The 14,673-nt window shown below is 42.0% G+C and overlaps 1 protein-coding gene across 3 annotated transcripts in view; it reads left to right on the top strand.

Annotated features, from left to right (window-relative positions):
* Window positions 1-13,932, top strand: part of LOC118361584 (WD repeat-containing protein 37-like) — a 34,962-nt gene extending 21,030 nt beyond the window's left edge. For all 3 annotated transcript variants that reach the window (XM_035741624.2, XM_035741625.2, XM_035741623.2), the window contains 4 exons: window positions 1,770-1,911; window positions 9,283-9,417; window positions 9,688-9,802; window positions 10,280-13,932. In XM_035741624.2, coding sequence (XP_035597517.1) covers window positions 1,770-1,911; window positions 9,283-9,417; window positions 9,688-9,802; window positions 10,280-10,411 — 524 coding nt within the window. In that variant the 3' untranslated portion in view covers window positions 10,412-13,932. The remainder of the gene's footprint in view (window positions 1-1,769; window positions 1,912-9,282; window positions 9,418-9,687; window positions 9,803-10,279) is intronic.
* The last annotated feature ends 741 nt before the right edge of the window (window positions 13,933-14,673 follow it).

The raw sequence follows: 14,673 nt of genomic DNA, 5'->3' as shown, positions 1-14,673 counted from the left end.
CTAATGAACTTATCCTCTGCAGCGGAGGTAACTCAGGGTCTTCCTTTCCTGTTGCTGTCGTCATGAGGAGCAGTTTCATCATAGCGCTTGATGGTTTTTGCGACTGCACTTGAAGAACCTTTCAAAGTTGTTGACATTTTCAGGATTGACTGACGTTCATGTAATGATGGACTGTTCTTGCCATAATATGGACTTGGTCTTTTACCAAATAGGGCTATCTTCTGTATACCACCCCTACCATGTCACAACACAACTGATTGGCTCAAACACATTAAGAAGGAAAGAAATTCCTAAGCTGTGCAATGCTGTCATCAAGGCAAAGGGTGGCTACTTTGAAGATTTTCAAATATAAAATCTATTTTGATTTGCGCTTTTTTTTTCTTTTTTCGTTACTACATGTTTCCATATGTGTTATTTCATGGTTTTGATGTCTTCACTATTATTCTATAATATAGGAAATTGTAAAAATAATGAAAAACCCTTGAATGAGTAGGTGTGTCCAAACTTTTGACTGGTACTGTATATCTCTCCCTCTCTGCTCAGATTGACATGAGCCTGCAACTATCGTCTCTCCTGCGTTGCAAATCATCATTTATTTCCTTATAGAATAATAGCCGCGGGAAGGGTGTTGCAGCACCCATGAATTGAAAAACATTTGCCAACATTATAGAATTACTGCTGTCTGTTCAGAAAATAAATTAAATCATTCAGTACTCTACACCAGGAGAAAGCCTATAATTTAGCCACAGAGGATCAATGGCTTTTAAATGTTTTATTATTGCCAAGCTGTGGATTGTGTGTAGCCCAATCACAGTCCAGAATGTGTGGCAAATCTGTCAGTTAACAGCATGCAGCCAAAACAGAACTTGCGCAATATTTCAAATACAATCCCAGGAAAACAAAGGTTGGAAAGCAAATGGCTCCTGCTGAAAAGAGAAGACTCTAATCTGTCTGTAGAGGCTACCAAAATATTCAATCAACTTCCAAACAGGCCTATTGAGTGGACGGCATTGTTTTACAAAGTAAAACAAGAGAGATGCTTTTGGCATGAGCACATCAGCCATCTCCGGTGTGTGAGCTGTACATCATTGGGCGAGTTAGTGAAGCTGGAAAGCTTTTTTAGGACTATAATTTCCTAATTTTGTACAATATGTGTGTCTCCACACACCTAGCCCAAGGCTATTGATGGATTCAAGACAAGGTCGTTTTTATTGACCTCAGATTCTGTTTGTCAGTGTCAAAGTAGCCTGTCATTTTGATCATTTGTGTGGTATTAAAAAATATTCTGCTAAATGTCAAATTGCATGAAATGCGTTTAGAAAAGGACACATTTTGTCCTGGACCCTAGGCTACAAAAAGTGGCGTGAGGGTAAAGTTTTAGAATCCTGCTATTTTCTCATTTGTTTAATTTTATGATTAAGTGTGGGTTATTTTTACCCCTCTGTCAATATAAATGAAATGTTATACAAAGATTCAAAACCAAACGAAAGGTCTCATGGACACCAAACAAACCAGCAGCCTCACGGTTTGCAAGCTGAGACCCTGAATGACGATCACCTTAATTATCAGCACCTGATACCTGTATCAACCAGGCTCAGCACCTGGACAAATTTGCTGCTGCCCCCCGTGGGAATGAATTGTTGAAGTGTATCCTGGATAGTGTATTTGTCTCTGCCCTAACACTAACCTTGCCCTCATATCATAACACTGTCATGTTAAGTACAGTTTTACACGGACCCAAATCTTTAATACTGTATGTGTGTGTCCAGGCCACGACCAGGAGCTGACCCACTGCTGTACCCATCCAAGCCAGCGTCTGGTGGTCACCTCGTCCAGAGACACCACCTTCCGTCTGTGGGACTTCAGAGACCCCTCCATCCACTCTGTTAACGTGTTTCAGGGACACACCGAGTGAGTTACACACACACACAGTCCCCGACAAGCAATTTAGGTGCTTAATGTCACACGTGATGTCATATTGTTATTTCAGTGGCTATACTATACATAATATTCACTAAAACAGAAGCAGTTGTAAGGTTGGAGCTAATTCCACCACAAGATGGCAGTGCAACATCTTATTTCACCCATAGAGCAGTCGCTACATCACCACTCTGAAGCATTCTCCAACCATTTTCAGTGTTTTTATGTTTTTCTTTCTTTTTAAAAACATGTCACATTAATTTCCTGTGCCCGACTGGCTTTAGGCAAAATCCTCCACTTGCCTCTTTATCATTTATTATTGAGCACTTCATCTTCACCACTTTGACCACCTTCTGAGACTCTCTCTTCCTCCCTTCAGCTCTCTCCATTTATCACTCCGTTTCCCCGTTAATCCCTCGCTCATCCTCGCTCTGTGTAATTTGGCCCCTCTCGTTCCAATGCTGTTAAAGGCTCAATTTGAGTGGCTCATTTGAAAACGTGGACTGTCAGCTCCCCCCAAACCCTCCGCCCTCCCCCTTACTCTCAAACCATTTGAATGTGACTCCTGTCGTCAGTCTCGTTAATGCAAAGTGGTGTAGTACAGGCAGGCTGCTTCTGGCAGCCTTTGATTGCTGGGGATTACATGGTGCTCATTATGTTCGACCCCAACATGTATAATTCCTACAGATCCCCACTTTCATTCTCTCTCATAGACAATCACTGTAATGAGATTAGCACAAGCACACAGCCAGCCACTCAGTGTGTGTGTGTGTGTGTGTGTGTGTGTGTGTGTGTGTGTGTGTGTGTGTGTGTGTGTGTGTGTGTGTGTGTGTGTGGGCTGTCTGTCGTGGCCTGTTAGTGCTAAGGCAATTACCTTCTCCTTCCTCTCTCTACGTTCACAGCATCTCAAGCAAGTTAACTGATACCTCCTCCACTCACCTGAATCACTCCCTCGCTCGCCCTCGCTCTCTCTTGCTGGCCTTTTTGTAAGACAAAAAGGGATAGTTTTTTGAGCTAAGTCAACCATTGAGCAACAGCTGCAGTTCATTGTAGTCAAAACTACCACATAAAGCTCATCCATGATGTGAAGTGCTCTAAAAACATGGCTGCGTATAACTTTGTAGCTTTAGTACTCTGATAAATGCAAAAAAAAGGTCCAAATTGAAAATTACTCAAACTATCCACGTGTGAACAAAGTCTGTGTCCCTCTTAAACCATTCATAGTTATTCATCTTTATACGAGCTCTTTAACTAAGAACTATATCATAACTCAGTCCCTCAGAACCCTTAGCAGTAATGATGAGTGGGAGGAGGTTTATTTATATTCATAGGTAGGCAGTGAGATCGTGTCTTACTGTTCTGTTTCTAGACCTGGAATAATAAATGACTTGTTTAAGAACGTATTTACTTTAACACGTGCAAACTGTATCTGAAAAACTGCTCTCTCGTGCGTGTGTGTGTGTGTGTGTGTGTGTGTGTGTGTGTTAGCTGAGACAGCTGTTAGTCCTAATGAGTGTCAGTCATAGCAGTGTGTGTGCTGATTGAGGCCCTCTCAGGGAACCCAGTGTTGCAGTAGACTGTTTGTGTGTGTACTGTCAGCTGTAGGGAGACGCTTGGCTGCCCTGCACCCAACAAGATGAATGAGGCCCACACACAGCCTGGCAGGAGGCCTCCCTGTGAAGGCACAGTCGGACGCACGCACGCGCGCACACAGACTCATGTCCCCTGGCCCTGGAACTCCCTACAACCGCTTTGTCCCGCCACACACACACGTCATGTGGAGCCATGAGTTATGAGCTGCTGAGTGACACCACAGAGGGGCTTTCCCTTAGGGAGCTCCTGTCGTACACACTGACAGCAGGGGGTTAGAAATGCTGCAATCTGTTTCAGAAGGGACAAATATGTGACAAACAAAATGCCTGATTAGTTTGACTATTGAGAGTAGCTGTTGGTCATATCAGTGCTACCAAATACCAAGCCCATCATTTGGACACACATTATACCATTTGCAGAATGTTTTTCGTACAGTACTTTAAAATGCCAATTGTAATCATTGGTTAAATCGCAGAGGGGTGTCTTAGGGTGTTTGGATTAGATGTTTCTACCCACAGTATCGGTCTCTTGTTCAGAGGTTTGTCTTGTCTGAATTGGCTCCGCAGTGTGACTGAAGAAGAATATAATGGCCTAGCTGTTAAGACTAGCGGTTAAGAGCGTTGGGCCAATAACAGAAAGGTCGCTGGTTCAAATCCCCGAGCCGACTAGGAAAACTCTGTGCCGTTGAGCAAGGTGCTTAACCATAATTGCTCCTGTCAGTCGTTCTGGATAAGAGTGTATGCTAAATGACTAAAATGAACAGTTGAAGTCGGAAGTTTACATAAACCTTAGCCCTCACAATTCCTGACATTTAATCCTAGTAAAAATTCCCTGTTTTACGTCAGCTAGGATCACCACTTTATTTGAAGAATGTGAAATGTCAGATTAATAGTAGAGAGAATTATTTATTTCAGCTTTTATTTCTTGCATCAAATTCTCAGTGGGTCAGAAGTGTACATACACTCAATTAGTATTTGGTAGCATTGCCATTAAATTGTTTAACTTGGCTCAAACGTTTCGGGTAGCCTTCCACAAGTTTCCCACAATAAGTTGGGTGAATTTTGGCCCATTCCTCCTGACAGAGCTGGTGTAACTGATTCAGGTTTGTAGGCCTCCTTGCTTGCACACACTTTTTCAGTTCTGCCCACACATTTTCTATGGTACTGAGGTCAGGGCTTTGTGATGGCTACTCCAATACCTTGACTTTGTTGTTCTTAAACCATTTTGCCACAACTTTGGAAGTATGCTTGGGGTCATTGTCCATTTGGAAGACCCATTTGCGACCAAGCTTTAAGTTCCTGACTGATGTCTTGAGATGTTGCTTCAATATATCCACATAATTTTCCTTCCTGATGAGGCCATCTATTTTGTGAAGTGCGCCAATCCCTTCTGCAGCAAAGCACCCCCACAACATGGTGCTGCCACCCCCGTGCTTCACGGTTGGGATGGTGTTCTTCGACCTGCAAGCCTTCCCCCTTTTTCTCCAAACATAACAATGGTCATTATGGCCAAACAGTTCTATTTTTGTTTCATCAGACCAGAGGACATTACAGAACGCGTCTCCTTCTTGAGCGGTATGATGGCTGTGTGGTCCCATGGTGTTTATACTTGCGTACTATTGTTTGTACAGATGAACGTGGTACCTTCAGGCGTTTGGAAATTACTCCCAAGGATGAGCCAGACTTGTGTAGGTCTACAATTTATTTTCTGAGGTCTTTGCTAATATCTTTGGATTTTCCCATGATGTCAAGCAAAGAGGCACTGAGTTTGAAGGTATGCCTTGAAATACATCCACAGGTACACCTCCAATTGACTCAAATGATGTCAATTAGCCTATCAGAAGCTTCTAAAGCCATGACATCATTTTCTGGAATTTTCCAAGCTGTTTCAAGGCACAGTCAACTTAGTGTATGTAAATTTCTGACTCACTGGAATTGTGATACAGTGAATTATAAGTGAAATAATCTGTCTGTAAACAATTGTTGGAAAAATTACTTGTCATGCACAAAGTAGATGTCCTAACCGAATTGTCAAAACTATAGTTTGTTAACAAGACATTTGTGGAATGGTTGAAAAACGAGTTTTAATGACTCCAACCTAAGTGTATGTCAACTTCTGACTTCAACTGTAAATGTAACAATTTAATGTTTTCCTATAACATGTCCTCTTGACAGAGCAGCACAGTGTAATGTTGCAGGGGAGCATCAGTGTAAAGGGTTTAATAAATAGAGAGCTTTGGGAAGGAGTAGCTCATTTGCAGTGTCTTCAGATGCAATTATAGCTAATGCACAGTGACAGAGCATGGTGGCAGTCAAAAGCACAGCATATTCAGCCTCTAAGTCCCCCCCTCTTTATAATTGTGAAATAATTGAAAGTGTGCCCCAAATGGCACCCTATTCGCTGTGTAGTGCACTATTTTTGACCAGGATCCACATAGCTCTGGTCAACAGCAGTGCACTGTATAGGGAACAGGGTGCCTTTTGGGACACAGCCAATGTACATGAGCTAACACGTAAAGTGCAGATGAGAAGTGGCAGCAGACTTGCTTTACCAACGGGATGCCATGTCGCGTTTGTCTCTCGCTTCTGTTCTGAGGCGTTTGATCACAGGCAGGCATCTGTGTGTGTGTCTGTGTGTGCGTGCATGTGTCTGTCTAACACAGCGCTTCAGAGGAATATGCCAACATAAATCTGATTCTATAGTCACTGTGAATGTTCGTCTCAGTGCAATTTAAACATAATGTCACGTTGGAAAAAATCTAGAGAACAGGTTCTATTTGACAGGCTAGAATCTTCTATAAATATGATATGCATAGAAACGGGGAGGAAATGTTTGATCGTTATGATACTCAAACAAAGAAATGACACCGAATTATTTTATTTTATGTACGCCAAATATATGTTCAGGATATTTGCTGAAAAATGCTGTGTATTATTTGTAATGCAGAATCTACACTCAGATCATGTCCAGGGTTAATAGGTGGATGTCTCTCGTTAGCCTTTTAACAAAGACTGGCCCAGTCACTGATACCTCTGGGCCTTCTCCTTCCCTCCTACCCCCTTCTCCCCTTTTCCTAATGAGCCTTGACCCTGCTTGTCAGTCGACTCAGGAGAGACATTCAGAATACCTCCCAAGTTATAATAGGACTTTAATAACGTAACCTTACCTTACAATGTCAAAAAGTGCATTGGACTGGTTAGCTATGCCCTATATAGTGTACTACTTTTGACCTGAGCACTATGAGCCTGGGTCAAAAGTAGTACACTATATAGGGGATAGGGTGCCATTTGGGATTTAAAATTGCCCATGAGCGAGCCCCCGGTGGTCATATACGTACATTTGGGCAGGGCCCCACATCTTTAATACGGCAGAGTTTACCCCCTTAATTAAACCGTAATATAATGTCAATTTAAATTAAAGATGGCTAGGAGTTAGCCAGTGAGTGAGGCTAAGGTGGTGCTGCATGGGGCTTTTCTGCTGCTAATCTTAATCAGAACGAACAGAGCGCCAAATCGAATCCTCTTGGCTCCTTCAGTAGAGAGAGGGAGAGAGAGAGGGGGGTTGGAAGAAAAAGATGACAGTGATGTGTGAAATGAATAAGAAATCTTAAATGAGTCCATTAAAGGAATGGTCCTGACCTCAGCGACGTGTGAGAGCGACGCGCTACATCACGCCTGGCTCCCGCCTGGGAAGTTGTGCTGAGGTGAGCACTTTTGGGCCAACCTCTACTGACCCTCAGAGACTATGGTGACTTTCAAGACACTCACCCCCCCAGGCTAAGCACTGAGCACATCCTCAGGCTACTGATGTCAGAACATGCCCTCTACACTGTCACTCTGCTCCAGTAGCTGTGGCTCACTGATCCCCCCCACCAACCAGCCTCCCCAATGCCGGAGGCAGGCGTACCCAGTGACGGCACACTGAGAGGCAGCCACAGGGCTGGGGAGAAGAGCTCCACTCTGGAACTGCCTGATTGTTACACCCCCGCTGGTAGATGATTAAAAATAGCCTTAACCTCCCTCCTCACGGTTTAAATCACTCTCATTTATGAATGACTGTGTGACGGCAGGGAGATGACTCTCCCTACAGGCTGAATGACTTCACTTGAATCACACATGATGAGTCTTAGAAGAAAAGTAACACACCTTTAAAGATCCACATAAAGTGAAACCGCACCACTGGTCGCCCCAGCGGGTTAGTTATTAGTTAAATAAATGGTGTTTGTTGTTTGAATGAACGCCTTTGATGTTGTAATATCGCAAACGGATGTGGTAGTTTCACTGCTACGAATTCCAGCTTTAATAGACTCCATTTTCCTGTTGTTTGTCAGCAGTGTTTTGATGTGATCTCCTTGAGATACTTTTTAGTTTGTTTTTGATTTGATACGCTACATGGCCAGAAGTATGTGGACACCTGCTCGTCGAAGATCTCATTCCAAAATCATGGGATTAAAATAGTTGTTCCCTCCCTTTGCTACTATAACATCATCCACTCTTCTGGGGAGGCTTTCTAGTAGATGTTGGAACATCTGCAGGGATTTGTTTCCATTCAGCCACAAACATTATTGAGGTTGGGCACTGATGTTGGGCTAGGCCTGGCTCGCAGTCGGTGTTTCAATACATCCCAAAGGTGTTCGATGGGGTTTAGGTAAGGGTTCTGTGCAGTCCAGTCAAATTCTTCCATGCTGATCTCAACAACTATTTCTGTATGGACCTCGCTTTATGCACAGGGACATTGTCATGCGAAAACAGGAAAGGGCCTTCCCAAAACTGTTGCCACAAAGTTGGAAGCACAGAATCGTCTAGAATGTCATTGTGTGCTATAGTGTTCAAATGTCCCTTCACTGGAACTAAGGGGCCTAGCCCGAATCGTGAAAAGCAGCCCCAGACCATTATTCCTCCTCCACCAAACTTTACAGTTGGTACTATGCATTTGGGCAGGTCGCGTTCGCCTGGCATCCGCCAAACCCAGATTCATCCGTCGGACTGCCAGATGGTGAAGCGTGATTCATCACTCCAGAGAACGTGTTTCCACTGCTCCAGAGTCCAATGGCAACGAGCTGTACACCACTCCAGCCGACGCTTGGCATTGTTCATGGTGATCTTAGGCTTGTGTGCGGCTGCTCAGCCATGGAAACCCATTTCATGAAGCTCCCGAAGGACAGTTATTGTGCTGACGTTGCTTCCAGAGGCCGTTTGGAACTCCGTACTGAGTGTTGCAAATGAGCACAGACAATTTTTACCGCGCTTCAGCACTCGACAGGCCCATTCTGTGAGCTTGAAAGTCACTGAGCTCTTCAGTAAGGCCATTCTATTGCAACCGAGGACAGATGATTTTTACCGCGCTACACGCTTCAGCACTTGGCGGTTCTATTCTGTGAGCTTGTGTTGCCTACCACTTCACAGCTGAACCGTTGTTGCTTCTAGATGTTTCCACTTCACAATAACAGCACTTACAGTTGACCGGGCAGCTCTAGCATGGCAGATATTTGACGAAGTGACTTGTTGTAAAGGTGGCATCCTATGAGAGTGCCACGTTGAAAGTCATTGAGCTCTTCAGTACGGGTCATTCTATTGCCAATGTTTGTCTATGGAGATTGCATGGCTGTTTGCTTGATTTTATACACCTGTCAGCAACCGGTGTGGCTAAAATAGCTGAATCCAGTCATTTGAAGTGTCCACATACTTTTGTCCATGTAGTGTAGATTTGATGGCTTTGAGAGATTTTAACAATGATCATTCTGTTTTTTTTGTGTGTGTGTCTCTCCAGCACGGTGACGTCAGCTGTGTTCACAGTGGGGGACAACGTGGTGTCGGGGAGTGACGATCGCACCGTCAAGGTGTGGGACTTGAAGAACATGAGGTCGCCCATAGCAACCATCCGCACGGACTCTGCTGTTAACAGGTAGGAGAGACATTTAATTGTATGTGAAGAGCTGAAAAAAGACCAAGAGAGATCATACAATTCAGAACATTTCATGGTCATGTTTTCCAAAATGTTTATGTTTTAGTTTGAACTCAAGCACAGTTCAGATTGATAGTTTAGGTGTAGTGGTTGAGTGACAGCTCCACCTGTACATATAGTTATTAATAGCGTTGTCAAGAACACATCAAGTCAAGCTTTATTCCCTTCTCTTGTCTAACACGCCATACTCTCCGTCTGAACTCCTTCCAGGATAAGTGTCTCAGCCAACCAAAGAATCATCGCTCTCCCACACGACAATCGGCAAGTCAGGCTGTTTGACATGACTGGAGTAAGACTGGCACGACTACCACGCAGCAACAGACAGGTAGGTGCTGAGGGAAGAGAGCGGGAGGGAAGGAGGAAAGATTCTCCATCTATCCTTCTGTCACACAGATAGTCCCTTCCTGAGAGGGGGAGGGAGGGAGAAACAATGGGAGCGAGATGAGGAGGAAAGATTCTCCATCTCTGTCACACAGACAGCTCCTTCTGTAGAGAGGTAGAGAGTGGGAGGAGAGAGTGAGCGGAGGAAAGATTCTCCATCCTATTTCCACACATAGTCACTTCCTGCAGGCTGAGTGCTGACACTGCCTCAGTGTCTATAGCCATTAACACTGCTGCTGTGGAAATGTACTGCTGCGTACCAGCGAGGTCAAAGGGTTGTTGTTGGGGGTTCTAACTTGTGTGGGTTGTGTGTAGCTGTGTGATACTGTACACAACTCCATTGAAGTCTGTCTGAGCTTTGTTATCCATGTTGTGTGGTCTTTGAGGTTTTTCTGTGTTGGTATGTGCCTGTGTATTCCAGGGTCATCGACGCATGGTGTGCTGCTCGGTGTGGAACGAGGAGAATGCGTCATGTAACCTGTTCACCTGTGGCTTCGACCGGCAAGCCATCGGATGGAACATAAACATCCCAGCTCTGCTGCAGGAGAAGTGATGCAGGACAAGTGACACACACACTGCACATACACGGGCGTGCAGACACACACACACACACTACACACATACTACTGTATTTGATGTATATTATCTCCATCCACTTTGCATGGACTGAGTGTTTTTGTGTGTTTTAATGGAGAGGACAAAGTCATATTTTAAACCCATCTAATATATGTAGAAATATATTTGGTTGACTCCAGAAAACACTACTTCTATGGTGTTGTTTACTGCTGATGAACATGAATGGGTGAATAGCCAGCCCTAGTTGATCTTGCATGCACTCAAACTCCCGTCAATGTATTTGTGAAACTGTCTGAAGAACGATAGGAGAGGCAATACATTTGTACCATGCGTATCATATGGTGGCCTGGTCTAACCCAGATGGATGATCTTTGCACTGAGTGGGTAATCTTGGCTGTTTTCACCCTCTTTGGCCTGCATGATCAAGGGCTAGGAGTTTACTATACTGTATCATCTAGAGACCTACACATTTGACCTACTGAGTTGTTTTGAGTCAGTCACATTTTACACTGTCCATTGTACAGATTTCCTTTTAAAAACACATTTAAACAATTGTTTGCCATACTGTTAGGATACATCTGCCTTGTTCTTTCTATACTGTGTAGTACTCAATATGACTATGTGGGTGTACTGTAGCTTTGACAATAGGGAACCTGCAATTATGTTTTTTTGCAAGAAAATGCATTCATGCATGCAGCAGCAATGGGGCTTGTTCAATATCATATTTCACATTTCCTCCATGGGTCACAATGTGCTGATATGGTTACTGGTCACCTGCTTGGATAAATATGCTTGACTGATATTGATGTTTGCTGTACATAGATCTCAATGAAAATGATAGATGATCAGCTTGAAGTGTGTAGTCCCCCTGGCCAGTACACTGTTTACTGTATTGCATGGGCTAATCTAATGTTGAATATGTGATCATAACATCCCTCCAATAGCAAAGCCACAAAAGAACTCAATAAAAAGATTTGGTTAATTATCACCATGGTTACACGGGAAATTGGCTGAGGTGCGTCAGGATGAAGTATAGTTTGGATGATTAGGGCCAGGAGTTTTTCCTGACTCATGTTACCTGACCACGAAGAAATTAAACCGTAGTTATAGGATACACAGAGCCTTCAGAAAGTATTCACACCCCTTGACTTTTTCCACATTTTGTTTTTAAAGTGGGATAAAAATGTATTTAATTGTCATTTTTTTGGCAACGATCTACACAAAATACTCTGTCGAAGTGGAAGAAAAAAAATAATATTTTTTATCTTTGGAAAATAAACACTAACATATCTTGATTAGATAACTATTCAACCCCCCCGAGTCAATACATGTTAGAATAATTTTTGCCGGTGATTTACAACTGTGAGTATTTCTGGGTATGTCTCAAGAGCTTTGCACACCTGGATTGTACAATATTTGCCCATTCTTAAAAAATGTTTTGATTTCTGTCAAGTTGGTTGTTAATCATTGCTAGTCAGCCATTATCAAGTCTTGCCATAGATTTTTAAGCCGATTTCTAAGTCGAAACTGTAACTAGGCCAATCGAACATTCAACATCGTCTTGGTAAGGAACGCCAGTGTATATTTGGCCTTGTGTTTTAGGTTATTGCCCTACTGAAATGTTAATTTGTCTCCCAGTGTCTTTTGGAAAGCGGACTGAACAAAGTTTTCCTCTAGGATTTTTCCTGTGCTTATCTCTATTCGGTTTCTTTTCATTCCTAAAAACTCCCTAGTCCTTGTCGATGACAAGCATACCCATAACATGATGCAGCCACCACCGTGCTTGAAAATATGAAGAGTGGTACTCCGTGATGTGTTGTGTTGTATTTGCCCCAACCAAAACGCTTTGTATTCAGGACAAAAAGTTTATTTCTTTGCCACATTTTTTGCAGTATTACTTTACTGCCTTATTACAAACAGGATGCATGTTTGGGAATATTTTTGTTGTGTACAGGCTTCCTTCTTTTCACCCTGTCATTTACGTTAGTATTGTGGAGTAACTACAATGTTGTTGATCCATCCTCAGTGTTCTCCTATCACAGCCATTAAACTCTTAACTGTTTTAAAATCACCATTGCCCTTCCTCTGCGGCAACTGAGTTAGGAAGGAGGCCTTTATCTTTTTAGTGACTGGGTTTATTGATATACGATCCAAAGTGTAATTAATAACTGCATTATGCTCAAAGGGATATTCAATGTCTGCTTATTTTATTTTTTATCTACCAACAGGTGCCCTTTGCGAACCCTTGGAAAACCTCCCTGGTCTTTGTGGTTGAATCTGTGCCATAACAAAAGTGTTGAATACTTATTGACGCAAGACATTTCAGCTTTTCATTTTTAATTTGTAACATTTCAAAAATAAATTCCACTTTGGCATTATGGGGTATTGTTTGTAGATCAGTGACACAAAATCCCAATTTAACCAATTTTAAATTCGGGCTTGTAACACAACAAAATATGGAAAAGGTCAAGGGTTGTGAATACTTTCGGAAGGCTCTGTATCTAGTTGCTGCTGTAGTTTTCCCTGGTCAGGGAAACACTTTTACAGTACAACCCATCCTGAGTGACAACCATTCCTATCAAGTGCTCTTTGTATCGACATAATGTATAACCCACCCACGCTTGTTGTGAATCTGATCGCTCTTCAATAGGGTTTGTTTCGATGTTCTGCATGTGCTGTACAATAGTTATCAACTCTGCTCATGGTTGTATGAGATGAAATGTCACCAAGTGGCTTTGTTGCTGTGTTGTGTGTCTGTCACTTTCTACTGTACCTCATCAACACCACATTTATACTGCTGTGATGTTTTCACAATAGATAATATAAAGAGAACTGCCTTTACAATAAGTTATAATTTACACATTCAAGATAAATTCAGTATGGATAAAAAAGTTTAACGTATAAGAATGTTGTACAATGTAGTTACACATTTGCATTAATCTTGTTACCAGCATCTGTCAGAATATCAAATTACATCTGCTAATAAAATAACTTGGGTTGTGTCCAAAATGGCACCCTATTCCCTTCATGGTGAGCTACAGTACTTTTGATCAGAGCCCTATGGACTCTGGTCAAAAGTAGTGCACTAATATAGGGTGTAGGGTGCCATTTGGGATGTACCCGTTCTGTTTTTAGCATAAAGCTCAGATTTCTTCACCATTGTACTTTTCATTTTATTCAGGCAGTTTGTACGTCACTTTCACTGTATCAGAATCATCTTTAATCTTCAAAGAGGTATGGCTGGACAGAGAACCCTCATGTATGAATTATAACGAAGAGGGAAAAAGGAATAGGATTTTTTATATTTTGAACTGTGGTATGAGATTGGAAAAAGTACCGGTAGATAGGCAAGGCACAGCGGCTTCATTGTAAGAAAATATATTCACCCTAAACCTCATTCTTTTATTATACTTTTTGCACACTGTATTATCATTTTTGGGATAGATGTATTCTGCACAGATGCTTGTCAAAATCCAATTAAAAGTATGATTCCTTTTCCATTTGTTGAAATGTTTTTTATTTTCATTATGAATCTAACTGAATAGTTTAATAATTAACTCATAACTGAATTTATTTGACATAAATTGAATGCTAAATTAATTTGAAAGTTCATTGAATTCATTTAAATGATACATCTCAGATAATAATAGAATGAGTTGAACATGTTGAGTGCCCTAGTTATAATACTTAGTGTGTTATAACACTAACTGATTTTGTGCTCATGCTCACAATTTGTTTAAAAATACAGAAGTAGTTTTCCTTCCTCCCTAACACAGTTATTAATTGAGTGATGTTAGGTTGTCAACTTGATTCGTTACCTTTCTAAAGCAGAAAGGAGTCAGCAAAAATATACGAAGCTTACATAATGTTACCCTTTTTGTGTTTTACAGATCAATGTGTGCACATGTCAAGCAAGCCAGTAAAAAAGAACATATAGACTTGGTCAAACACTGTTTTCTGATCTGGTTAACGATTGGTTTAAAAGAAGAGAATTACAATCAATGTTTTACTGAAACTGGAAGGAAATCTCATCCAAGTAAAGTAAATAGAAATTGAGACAGTAATAAGATCGGTCTCGAAGTAAAGTCAATACAAATAAGACTGTAATAATGCTTGGTCTACATCCCAAATGGCACCATATTCCCTACAAAGTGCATAGGGCTCTGGTCAAAAGTAGTGCACTATATATGTCCTTCCCAATAGGAGGCACCCTTGGTGGCAGCCTCCAAGTAAATACAA

The sequence above is a fragment of the Oncorhynchus keta genome, chromosome 28, assembly GCF_023373465.1.
Source record: "Oncorhynchus keta strain PuntledgeMale-10-30-2019 chromosome 28, Oket_V2, whole genome shotgun sequence".
NCBI lineage: Eukaryota > Metazoa > Chordata > Actinopteri > Salmoniformes > Salmonidae > Oncorhynchus > Oncorhynchus keta.
Note: the sequence above shows the minus strand (reverse complement) of the source record. Positions and strands in the feature narration are given on the sequence as shown.